Raw genomic sequence first — 14,070 nt, forward strand, 5'->3', positions numbered from 1 at the left:
CAAAATTCATGAGAACATTTTATCCTTGATTTATTTTTAATAAATGATACAATATCCGAGTTTATCTGTCATAATTGCATCTGATCTTGATGAGAATACAATTATTTATTTTCAATGAAAGGCAATATATCTTTGAATCAAATATATCATCGTTCGATACTTTTCAGATATTAAGCTAATAAAAAACATAAACCTGTTAAAGAGAGGGGAGATACAGAATAGTTCCTGCGTAACCATCTTTCTGATTTCGTTCACGATGTCTCTGATTTTGATGAACTTGATTTGACCCCACCTTTTCTGCTCTGCAGACAACGAATCCACTCCTTGAAGAAACCGATCTTGACAAATGACTTATAGAAGCTGTCAAGAGGTGTAAACGTCATCTATGACGTCATCCATCTTGTCTCAGAAGAACTGGTTAACCAGGTTTCAAGTAGTCACGCACAGTGATAATCAGGTTAACCACTATGTCTTATCCGAGCACGTACGATCCTCGTAGATCAGTCTCCTAATAATAATAATAATAATAATAATACATATGATTTATAAGGCGCCAAATCCACTTGACAGTCAAATGCTCAAGGCGTCTTTATACCGGGCTTGACTGGTTTATTAGAGACATTGCTAGGTGGTATAGTGGATGATTAACTCTCGGTTCACCCATTTACCGCAAAAGATCAAAATCCTAATGAGATGAAGTTCATGAATGGAAAGGGTTGTACCCCGGACAACTACCACTATGATATTACACCCGGACACCTATTCCGGACAAAACATCATATCAGGCTACCCTTAGACAACCTATCAAGGTATAGCAGTAGTTGCCCAGAGGATTATTGTTCTAGGGTTTAGTTGACCAAGGGTGATTTTCGGGATGTAGTATTGGTCAAGCAGTGAATTCAGAGTTGTCCGAGGAGACTTTATCGGGGGGGGGGGTGTTCTGTGGGTACCTGTCCTGTAAATAGAATAATCAGTATTATTATATAACCTTTGAACCTACAAACGATCGATGTAATTTAAAAATAGAGTAGAAAGGAGACAGTTTCTAAATTTTAGACAAGAAACGTGCCACCCCATTATTTATAGCAGTGGTCTCAGAGAACCGAGAATTCCAGGGTTCGAAAGCACAACAATACGGTATAATACTGCCCTTACTTGCATGGGCACCAGTAATTTCTCATTACCTTTTCCTTCAGATTCGACGATACGTTGTAACTCCTTGTCGGATGAAATGAACATCAACATCATCATATCAAAGGCTTTTAGAAGAAAAAGAAAAAAATCATCTCATCCAGAGCCATTTATATACAGAGTTTGGCCAACTTGGTTTCACTTGGACACACCATCATATGGCGTATATTCTTTTGTTCTGTGCTAGCCCAACAAAGCTGTATTCGCCATAATACTAGAACCGGGTTTGCCAAACTCTATATATTAATAGCTCCGATTACATCATTATTACACCCCCTCTTCCTCTGCTACATGAGTCTAACATTTAGAAAAAAACAAGGAGGAAAACACAGCAAAGGCTATAGTTTTTGTCTCTTATTGCAGGTGATGTTTGCAGGCCAATTCCGAGCTGACAGGATGAAATGATATATACCTGTCATGAATCATCATCATTATACCCTTCCTTGATCGAATCCAGCCATAATTGGTCGCCCTAACTCCTCTCAACCTGAATGAATCACGAATTATATACAACCATCTTTCTCCAATATAACGGCCACTGCTGTGACTACTAACCACTGGCTATTATATTTTTAATCCCAGTGTACTGCTCTGTAAGATGAAATAACGCAGACCAACTAGGGCAGCCACTTACCCATAAAAACACCGAGGTACTCTGTTTTTCTTTAAACGAATATTTCATCACAGCGGCCCAATTATGGCACGTTCCTTTGGTAGAATAGGTATCTTCATACGTTGTACCACCGGACTCAAATTTCATGTAATGATTATTTTCGATAACATTAAAAAACATGCACGATTTAGCAAGTGACAAAGCTCCCAGCTGGGTGGAGAATCATTATCTGCATTATTCATGACGTAGTGTCGATTTTGCAGTGACGTATCCAGACCTTTTGATTAACAGAGGGGGCGTATCCCTGTTTTGGGGGTATAATTTTAGTATTGCGTTTTATTCTCTCTCTTTTTCTGGACTGTCAAACGAGAGGGGTAGGGGGCGGCTCCCCCCCCCCCTCATGTTGAATACGCTACTGGAAAATGAAACTCAGATCAGTCACAGGTGAGGCATTAAACACAGACAGACTCATGAGCTCCATGTGGCTCACACCTTGCCGCGTCATATTATTCCCCATCGGAGCTCGCCTCATCTGTTTTGAAGTTCACATACGTTACTGTTAGTCCATGCTTGACGCAAATGGGGGCATCGAGGGAGACATTAGAGGGGGGGGGGGGGGGGGGGGGTGGGTGTGTGATTCGGTTGAATTCCATGCCCTCGTTTTTAAACATCCCGCAACTTCCTTCGGTTTAATGCTTGAGAGAGTCTGGTTGCTTGCAAAGGTCTTGTTCCTGAACCCAGCAGGAAGTTGTTGGAAATGTATCATATTGCAAGGATGTTGTCCCGATGTGTTCGGTGAGAAGCCGCTAATTCTGCATTGTCATCAATGTCCCACCTGCTGTAGGTATCTTTATGAATATCTGAAGGTCACGGGGGAAGTGGGTAACCCTTTGGTAACCCCTTCGTTTGGAAACATGGAAGTAAGATCCTTGTCTCAACCTTTAGACTTTTCCGAGTTATGACATTCATTATTAACACCCCCATTATGTTGTGGTTGTGTTAACATTAGAGCACGGATATCCATGGCTAGAGGATTAACAGGTTGCGAGTTGTAGAACAATTCATTGGAAATGCTATTGACAGAAATGTAACAAACGAAAGAAGATCGTCTACTGAACTTTAATTCGCTGATGGGAAAGGAATATAGGCCTAATAGTAATTCAGTCGACGTGAACATGACGAATGTAAAATAGAAGACATAAATATTTAATTCTCATGTTAAACCACTGTTCAAAAAAGATCATCGAACAAGGATAGATTAAAGGCGTCGTTTAACAATGTTAAATCTGAGATGCATGGCCCTACGTGTTGTCAGTGTCTGTGTTATGATGTAATATTGAAGCCCTACAAAAATAGCGCTTCAAAATGGTCAAGAAGTGCCTCAAAAAAGTAAAAAATCTTTGAGTGACCGATTTTACCATACTCGTTTTCCCCAATAGACTGTAGTGTTATGAAAACCGTTTGGCAAACGCAAAATTTGGTTTCGATTTCCAATCATGAATATCTTGATAATCAGACAGGCGATCGGCTTGTAAAAGTCATGGAGTTCCTAACTGACCTAAAGGTTTATAATTATCATTGCAGCATGAGCTAAATCCAGGATTTTGTTTCGGAATCTGAGACAAAGTTACCGGATCCCTTTAAAGGAATAATATTGATTTCTTTAGTAGATTTTTTATAAAAGATTTGTAAATGAAGCCGTTCCAAACGCCATGCTACCTAGCATTTTCATGACATATACGTATTTAAAGCTTCATGTGCATTAGCAATATCGAAAAGTCTTAATACAGAGAAATAATATTCCACCTTTTTAAAGAGTTCTGATGTTGATCACGTCCTTGGGAGGTTATTCCACTCTAATTATAGTATTCCAGTCATAAGTAATGGTTGAATAACTCTTTTAAGAGTGGAATCAACTCTTTTTTTAGAGTGGATTTCCACTCCGAATGATCGCTAATAAGAATTCCTTAAATGTCGACTTCCACTCCTGTACATTACAGAGAGTAAAATCGGAAAGAAACACCTGTATTACTTGATATGACAAGTTATCGTTACATAAAACACGATAGAAAGAGAGAGAGAGAGAGAGAGAGAGAGAGAGAGAGAGAGAAGGACAAAAAGAAGAAAAGAAGTAGTTAATGGAAAGCGACAGGGGATGTAGGTTATAATTGGACTGTTAACAAGTGCTTCATAAGTAACAGGTGTATATTACCTGGTTTTCAAGAACTAATTAAGGTAGGCAAAACTTAGTCATCCACCAGACTAGGTTATTAAAGGGCCATCCTATCCTTATAACACCTTCGTTTGTGTGCAATTGAAGCTTATCTCATGTTAATTGTTAGGGAAACTGGATGTTGAGCGTTTAATATAGCAGAATAAGGAGGAATTCAATTAATGCCATCTACCAGATGACAACTAGTGGACAAAAGTCGGTTCCTTAATTTCATATGTAACCATAGTTACTAAAATACAGCACAATTGGCCTTTAAAGTGGCTAATGACAACATGCAAACCATGGTTTTTTTTGTTACTTCGAAACAATATTCGACATAACAGTACTGTATACAAACGCCATCGCTTGCTCTATTATCACGATCATGATGATTAAACAAAATTAATTACGATATTGTATTTTCTTCTTTTCGTTTCTGTAGGAGAACCAGAGATGAAGTACATTGCAAACATGCACGGTAACGAGCCAATCGGTCGAGAACTACTCATCCACTTTGCCGAATTCCTCTGTATACAATACTACAAAAAGGACTTCCGAATACAACGACTGGTCAATGAGACTAGGTTACATATCTTATTTTCGATGAATCCAGACGGCTTTCAGGAAGCCTACGAGCTCTTCAATTCATCTCAGGTACAGTAATTATCACTGTTTACCAGCTTTATCCGTCTTCTTTCACTAAAAAGTTGCAATTAAACGCAAACGCAGGAATAAACAAAACAAACAAAACTGTGACTACAAACTCATGATTCTGATTGGCTCAAAGTCTTAAGCGATTGTGTGTATTCCGTTAGACTTGAGAATAGTCCCAAGCGCTTTTTTAAACGAATTTATTTATCAATATTTGGTGCTAGCGTTGTTTGTCACGGCTATTATCAAAACCCTTAATATCTAAAGATAATCTTGATTTCTGATCATGCAAATTCATTGTAAAATAATCTGTCGGGGGGCACTGCGTGGGGACAAGTAGATTATGAAAGTAGGCCACACTTATTATGGATGTATACTGTGAGCTTTGGGAATTACCAAAGTGAGATGATCTGAAGTTATCTAGATGATCTTGCTGAAAGTCATATGCACCGAAAACAGAAAATCAGAGTGGGACTGCACACACATGTTGCATGAGAGTTGGGTCCAAACTTTTCAGCTGTAGCACGTCAATTTCGAAAATCAGGGCATTTGTAGATCCATTATTTTCAAGGGACATTTTCTGTTATGATATTCTTCCAAACTAACCTAAAGAGAATGGCTTTCCTAACTAATTATTTTCACCTTTCCCCTGAACTCAACTTTTTCTTTAAATATTTTGTTCTCTCACAGGGACTTTCCTTGCCGTACTATGGACGGTCAAACGCGAATGGAGAGGACCTCAACAGAAACTTCCCTAACCTCAACAACATGGCGTACGAGAGCGAGCGTTTGAGCGGCAAAAATCACCACTTTATTCCACTCAAGTCAGATCTCTTAAAGGTAGGATCTCAACAATTATTACTCAATATTATGTCAACAAACAGTGGCGTAGAGAAGGTCCTCCTACAATGTACTGAGGAGGCACCAGGGGAGAGGGATGGGAGATGGAGGGGAGAGGGAGGGGGCGTTACGGCCTTGGCTACTAGGTAGATGAAATGCGAGAGAGCAAGGCTATCAAGTAAAGAGAAGTTTTTTTGTGTGTGTCGTATCATCTTTTTTGACATTGCCACAACTCTCTCCCTGTTCTTTCTCTTTTCCCCTCTTCAACTCTTCTCTTTATTAATTTACCTCCTTGTTGTCCTTCGATTAATATATTTCAAAAGTTCGACATGACTAAAAGTGGGTATGAGCGAAAAGTATGAGATGAAGCAGAAAATACATCGTGAATCACCCTCTTTGGATTGACCATTGACTCATACACTGTAGAAAGGTGTTTCCAAATTCCAGTAGATATAGGTTACTATGACCCGTATGAACTCACGTCTAATATCTGCGTGTTTACACGATTCATAGACATAAGCTAAGCATGCTATTTATATACTAGAAAAATCTTCAGAAATTGTAAAACTGTGTTTAAAAGTAGTTCGCTTCAAACCCGTCAAGATTTTTTGTTTCCACCTGCCCTAAAACCATCATTGATTTGCCCCCCATGTGTAACATTGATATTAAATAAATTATCGTTGACTTTCTTTTCGTTTCTTCTCATTGCTCTCCAATTTTCCTCGGATTGAGAATCTGACGAAGCTCTGATTAACAAAATGGCTATGTCTCCGTGTCTTCCTATTAAAAGAATGTTGTATTATCAAACAAAGATATATTCAATTCTCTTTTCATACATGTTTATTGTTACTTTCAGATTTTATTTTTGCAAGTACACCAAAATACGAATCTGTAAACTGAATTTTTTTTTATGTGAGATGTATGAAACAGAGTTCAGATACGACGTATCACGAGAATATGTTGCAACTAAGCAAACAAAAGAAAACAAAATCAGAATTAACTTTAAAAATTTAGGGGCAACAACCCTTCATATAAATGTACGTAAATAATAGCGATATTGTATATTATACATTGCGTCATCCCTATATTCGCATAAATTGAAATCTTGTATTATCTTGTACACGAAGAGAATAAAATATCAATATTAAAGGTCAGATACAGATGTATATATTCAGTTTCCGTGGCAACGCAGACGTGTAGAATACGACTAACGAAATCGAATATTATCCAGATCTTTTTTTTTTCACAGCCAAAGGCAATACAAATATTACCAAAGGTCAATACTTTGACGATAGGTGATTGCTCGTTGAGCGTTATGACGAATAGAAAAAGGCGCGATCGCGTGGTTTGTAAGTGTTTGGCCGAGAGGGATAGGGCTGTTGGGTGATAAAGTCATCTATTATTACAAACTTGAAATGTTAGTGGGTTTTTGTGGTCGTTATACCCCCTAAGGAAGCTGGAAATAAGAGACAAAACAGAGGGATATTCCTTATAGTTTGTAATATACACTTTCTTGATTATTCAGAAAATGAACAACGTGCCATAATATTTGAAAATATTTGTACGCCACTTCTAGTAAAAATACGCACATAATAAGAGTCCAGAAGAAGTCTTTCAATATATAAATCTCTGCCTGTTTGCTATCATGTTTATAGTTTCCATGAATATAAAACTCATGTATTGTCTACAGTGTAAGAATTCAATCAATAAAGAGGATACTTCTAAACAGTTTGATAAAGTATTATCTTGAATTCTCGTAATTAGTGGCTTTTCGAGAGGACAAAATGGCCCGAATTGATTGAAAATGGTAAGTGATGCAGTAGATGAACTGTTTTTCAAATGAGGATTGAAAATTATATCAAGCCAGGCTAAATAAATAAATCTATAGTAATTGTTTGATCCCCTTCAGACTCAGACTTTTTTTTTAAATGTCAATAGCCTTAGGCATTTCCTAATTCGAACTTATCTGTGGGATATTATATTATAGGATATTGTAATTTCTCATGAGCTGTTTTGTGGAAAGTCTTTGTTATCGTATTATATAATACAATTTTTTTTTTAAATGTTTTATCATCAGCTCCAACCCGAGACAGCCAATGTCCTGCGGTGGTTAAGTGACTACCCCTTTGTGCTATCAGCCAACCTCCACGAGGGTGAGATGGTAGCCAACTACCCGTATGATACCAGCAGGAGCAGGAGAAGCTTCTACACCGCCAGTCCTGATGATGCCGTCTTCAAGCACTTGGCACAGACTTACGCAACCAAACATGCCTTCATGAGCACCAGGACCGAACCGTGCCCCTACACGGGTGCGGAGGTCTTCGCAGGGGGCATCACGAACGGAGCGGATTGGTACTCGATCAGGGGAGGTAAGATTCGTATTATCAATAATAGTAATATTTATATCATGTATATAGCGCTGAATACTATGACCCTAAGCGCTGTAATGTTATTATAAGTTGTGATGATGATGATGGTGGTGGCGGCGGCGGCGGCGGTGGTGGTGTTGATGGTAATGGTGATGATGATGATGATGATGCTGATGGTGGTGGTAGGGGTGGTGATGTTGGAGATGATGATGATGATGATGGGGTGGTGGTGGGGCTGTTGATAGTGTTGATGACTGAGATGGCGACGTAGATCTTATTTCTCTCCTGCAAGGCTAACGATTGACAAGTATGTGTGTTTCATATTGTAACAATAATACCTATATCCACACTATAAAGGAAATTGATAACGATATTGAATCTTGATTCAGACAATGATAAAGTGTGTACTTGCAAATGTTGCCTATAGTCCCGGAAGCGTTTGTCAGAATGTGGAACTAAAACTTCAAAAATTTGTCTCACTTGGGACAAAAATCAAAATGAGAAGTTTGAAAAAGATTTACCCTTTGACCCAGACATGCGATCCCCAATGCATGACGTCACAATCCCCAATGCATGACATCACAATCATCATGTCTATTAATGTGTCAAAGATTGGAATCTCACACGAGCAGTTCTTTCACAAGTAAGCGTTTCTTGTTAGAATATCAAACATTTTGCTACCTGCATGCAACATCTTCCCGTCTGATTACAATCTGAAACTCTCTTCGGTTCCGTTGACAACATCAATGTTCTTTCTCCGAGACCCTCTAATGTGTCTGGGCACTCTCCGGGGAGGGATACTAACGCTTTCACCATGGTAACTGCGAACCTGGCCCGATGATGCATTCCCATGTAGCCTTTGTACTTTGCATCAATAAATATTTTACTCATTTCACGTACTGCCTAATGGAACCTAGTCATTTCTGTATTGAACCTGTGGGAATAAGAAAACCATTTGTCAGTGGGATAATTCTAAATATACGATGGAGTAGACCCATGCAGGTTGGAGTCATTTCCCGGGCATTCAGACGAAGTGGGGGGGGGGGGGGGGGATTCATCGATTTCAAGACACACTTTTAATTTGTACCCTTTCAAAATACATAGCAGTACATTGAGTCCTACATTTTGATGCGTGTACAACAGTGGCCCCGAGCAGTCGCTCACTTTCTTCATTTAGGCTACTCTGATCAGTAGGTTCATATGCCCTGATCATGGAACAGTTGTATATCCCCATGACTCTACCATTTAAACCCGTCCTCTTCCACGGGGTGGTTACATATTGAAACATTTGAGAACTATGCATTGAATAATCAAATGAAGAAAAAAAAATGACTTGGTTTACTAAAGATCGCATGCACTCCACACAGAAGTGGCATTTTATGACTAAATACATACATTTGGTATGAGGGTTTGTTCCAAATTTTCAGTCATTTCTCGTCATATTTCGAGGATTTGGTATTTTCTCAGCTGTCTCTATTCAGGGGACATTTCTTCCCTGATTTTTCTTCCTAACTGACATACAAAGATTGAAGAATCTCACAAACTATCATTCATCTATTACCAGATTCTCTTTAAAGCCGTCTATTCTAGTTTGGCCAGGGGATTAGACCTCCCTGCAAGGTCACTGACAGGTGTTTATCTCATCAAATCAGCTCTCAATTAACAGAAGAAAAAGGGGACCATGGGGGACCATCAGGCACCGATTAGGTATTGTTTGCTCTATAGAGGGCGCAAGTAGCTATACGTAGTTAGTGTCCCTTAATGAGCAGTGGGGCTTTGATAAACGCATTCTACTAAAGTACTCTCATGATATCACTAGCTATAAGGATAGAAGTGAGAACCACCCCAAAGCCTGAGGTCCTCTACCATCGACCCATCTCATCCGGACCAATATCCATCATACTTGACAGATTCACAAGATTACTTCCTCGCTAATATGTCACGTTTACATCATAAACATTTCATCTTTCACATTTTCTGTGAATTTCTTTAATTTAAAAGTCATATATTATCGGTTGCTCTCTAGGAGGCCGTATGAGCCATATATTGTCAATTGCAGTATGACAACCGACGATGTTTACTTCTCGTATGTACATGCTTTTACAAATGTATTCATCATCCCGTATCTAACGAAAGAATGTTTCTTTAGCCACTAAATTATGTATTAAGTTCATTAAAATCGTATGATTTTACAAAGGAAAACAAAATGCAGGGACTTGCGTGGTTCGGCATGGGCCTGGAGAACCTGGAAAGCACAGGTATTTGAGTATTATCATCACAGATGAGACATTCACGTGATATGTTCGTTTCTTATAATTTTTTTTGTTTCAAACATCAGTCGTGAGAAATTTGAAAGTAAATAAAAAAAAATCACGAAACACACATAAAACAGACATGATCGGAATATCGAATTTCGAAGCTAATTTTGTTCTTAAAGAATAATTATATGAGACGGACTTGTGAAAGGTATTAATGATAATTTTGACATAAAATGAATGACTTGCGATTAGGTTCAAGTATCTAGTCTGTAATTAAGCACAATCAGCATGGGGAAGAGGAAGGGGGTCAGTTCTACACCCCTGTGGGATCCTCGTCTACTAATTTTCTTATTAATATTACTTATTAGAGTGTCAGACATGGTGAGTAAAATCATAGACCTGAATAGGGGCGGTGGTAAATGGGAATGTTTTGACTGGTTCATTCAAGATGGAAAGGAAACAAGGTGCCGCGAAAGGGTATTTTCTCACAAAGCATGGTCACAATTTGTAGCTAATTTGGTGATGTCCTCTTGGGTCTAGGGGGTGGGCGTCCGAGGAGGGGTGAGTGACCGGGTCCTTTTGGAGGCGAGAGACGACCGTGACAAAGTGAGACGTGGGTAGCAAGAAGGGAAAGGTCACAAAGAGGCACTGACAGCAATATCAAATCTCTCCACATACCCCCCCCCCCCCCCGATGTTGTCTAAAATTGGTCCACCCCTGTAAGATGACGCCAAAACGCGGTGGCTCTGTAATTTATCATAACAACAAGAATTGTACGATTTTTTTCCTGTCCTGTTCTCATTAAGGTAAATACGATGCGAAAGGATACTGTGGGGGTCTTTAAACGCCGTTTTCGTTTAGATGAGACATAATTGATATTGAGATGATGAATATGGTTTTACTTTTGTCACTGGAAATCATCACGGACATTTTTTTTTTTTTGGGGGGGGGAGGGAGAGTGGGGGGGGGGGGCTGGGTTGGATTGCAGTGAGGGTCTCTGCTTCATATTATAAATGCTACATACCCATTTCCTCTAACGGACAGGGATGATAAACTTTGATAAAATGTATATTGATACAAATTATTGAATCATGTTTTTTAGGATACGAGGCATTAAAATTTCTATAATTTTTTTTTTTTATTGAGACGGGGATGGGGCACTGCTCTGGTTAACATCATGTAATGAGGTTAAAGGATGTTGATCTATGATTTGGTGTATAAGGCTCTAGCAGCGGCTTTACATGGGTTACATGCCCCCGATAATATGCCCAAAAAGAAAAAGAGAAGAGAAGAAAGAAGAAGAAGGTGAGAGGGAGAGCGAGAGAGGGAGGGGGACGAGAAAAGGGGATAATAGATCCTTTTGCATCCATGTACTATTCGATGGTCTTTTATAGTGGACCTAGCTCTGTTTTTTATTCACCGAGTAAGATGGGTGCCCCCCGGAAACCAGCGCCCCTCAATGGCTGGACCCTTGCTGCGCCACTGGGTTCTGTTGTTATTAAAATGATATAAGAATGTTACAGATTGTTGGTCTGTTTAATATTTAGATGAGGGGCGGGGCTCGAAACTTTTATTAAGTAAACATGTGAAAGGTTATTGATCTATAATACATTGACACGGGCATTGACATAGGAAAGTAGAGGGAGGAGGGGTGGAGTTTTGTTTTAAATGGCACTAACATTATTTTAAAAGGTTTATTGATATGTTTTACATTGAGATGGGGGGGGGGGGGGTAGAGGGATGTGGCTTGTAAGTTTTAAACGGGACGCATCGCGTACATGGTGTGAGTGTGTTGGAAGTTTTTGATCTCTTATAGGACCGGGGGGGGGGGGGTGAGGTTTCGGAATGGTAGTTGTCGATATAATTATCTTCTATTGAGAAGGGGTGTGCCTTCGCTGTGTGAGAGGTTGTTGCTCTATTTCTTATAGAGATGGGGGATGCGGCTTTGGAATGGTAAACATCAAATAAGAATTTTAAAGGTTGTTGATCTATTCTGTGATGATTCATACTCTTGAGGACTGATTGATGCCAGAAATGCTGCCTAAAGAAGACAATTTGTTGGGGTTTATTTTTGTTCGACTGAACTTTACGCCACCACGAACGAGAAATACGTTTTATTACCATGGCTACGGTGCAAGAGTCAGACAGATCAATTTTTTAAACGTGTTCATCAATTTATTCATTGAAAATTGATATTTATATTATCTAATATAAAACCAATATTATCTAATAAAAAGCCTATACAATCTATTGCACCTTTACTCGATACAACGACTAAATTCCATTCAAATCATTGATAATATCTTCCAAATACAAAGTAAACGGCACTTCCTATTCTCAAGATTTTGACATTTAGAAAAGAGAGAAAGAGAGACAAAGAGAGTGGGAGACAAAGAAAGAGAGAGAAAGAGAAAGAGAGAGAGAGAGGGAGAGAGGGAAAGAGAGAGAAAGAGAGAAATTCAGGGAGAGAAAGAAAGAATGAATTAGAGAGAGAGAGAGAGAGAGAATCAGATGTAATGCACATGATATACGTGACGAGAGGCGGTGAAACTTATACAATAATCGTACAGGATATAAAGCAAAAATGAAATCATTCCATTGCACCATCAACCATCCCCATAAAAACATAATCATCATCCGTTGACGACAAAAATATATTTGTGGTCGGAATAAATCTGTCAGTAGAAGAAATTAGCCGTTAGTAATGAGGCTTTATGCGTCTACGCCTCTAGGCTACTCCATTTGTACGGATGCATGGCCGTGCAGCTGCCAGGGAAGTGCCCCAGTCACATTCGTAAACTGACCCGTTTTCTGCTCTATTTTTTAGGCAGCAGAATCTGGAATCCAAAAAAAATAGTATGAACATAGATTATGTATGGAGTAATTGATATAATTATGATATCTCTAGTGGTCGTGTAATCCAAAAGACAACAGAATCAGCATAAATCCGACCCTACATTGACTAAATGACAAACAAAATTGTGACAATATAAGTTTTTTGTTCGGTCTGGTGTGGGTGTTACTGGGGTATACAAACTCTGTGTTGTCTTCACAATTACAGAAAAAAAATGCCATAGATATAGCTTTTGAAGGCTTGACAAATAGTCCACCGCATGCAGTCAGTGATTTTGAAACCCGACTGTTACCCGCGCGCGAGAGAGAGAGAGAGAGAGAGAGAGAGAGAGAGAGAGAGAGAGAGAGAGAGGGGGGGGGGAGAGAGGGGGATGGAGGGAGGGAGGGGGAGGGGGGACTGGGCGATAGGGAAAGAGTGTGAGGGGGAGGAGGAGGAATTGAAGGAAATGGAAATTGAACGGATAAGAGAGAAGGTAATGACGCGCGACTCCTTTAACCTCTTTCTTTACATTCCTTTCTGACCTCATTTAAAGTTTGGTACTTTCAACATGTAACCTTTTAACATCATGTGACCATAATCATAAAAATCAATCGATACGATACACCCCATTTCCCTTTCCTTTCCTGGATATTTTTCTATCGTTATTTTCCGTCTCCGTTTCTGACTCTCTCTAAGGAATTTTGCCTAGTATCTCCCTGCTCTCTCTCTCTCTCTCTCTCTCTCTCTCTCTCTCTCCCTCTCTCTCTCTCTCTGTCCTCCATACCTCGACTTCCTTTTCTTACCATCTTCCTCTCTTTCTTTGTATCGCTCCATCTTCCTTTTTTGTGTTCCTCTTTCTCACCGCTTTCTGTCAAATCCTCTATCCGATTCCTCCTAACCCTACTCTCCCTCTATCCGTCACTTGGTTATCTCTATATTATTTTGTTCTCTTTCCTCTCCCACATCCTCTCTCTCTCTCTCCTGTTCTCGTTCTTTCTTGACCTCTCAATTCCCGACTTTTCTTTTCTTTGTCTTATTCCCCTTCCCTCTTTCCAAAATGTTCCCTTTATCTTTCTATTCTCTTTATCTTGTTACTCCCTCTC

The 14,070-nt window shown here is 39.4% G+C and overlaps 1 protein-coding gene across 1 annotated transcript in view; it reads left to right on the forward strand.

Annotated features, from left to right (window-relative positions):
- The window catches only part of LOC757239 (carboxypeptidase E), a 52,580-nt gene that overhangs the window by 27,784 nt on the left and 10,726 nt on the right, over window positions 1–14,070 (forward strand). Inside the window, exons 2-4 of the mRNA XM_030976039.1 lie at window positions 4,459–4,670; window positions 5,358–5,507; window positions 7,585–7,876. Coding sequence (XP_030831899.1) covers window positions 4,459–4,670; window positions 5,358–5,507; window positions 7,585–7,876 — 654 coding nt within the window. The remainder of the gene's footprint in view (window positions 1–4,458; window positions 4,671–5,357; window positions 5,508–7,584; window positions 7,877–14,070) is intronic.

Source organism: Strongylocentrotus purpuratus, unplaced genomic scaffold (genome assembly GCF_000002235.5).
Source record: "Strongylocentrotus purpuratus isolate Spur 01 unplaced genomic scaffold, Spur_5.0 spur5_contig_869, whole genome shotgun sequence".
NCBI classification, from domain to species: domain Eukaryota; kingdom Metazoa; phylum Echinodermata; class Echinoidea; order Camarodonta; family Strongylocentrotidae; genus Strongylocentrotus; species Strongylocentrotus purpuratus.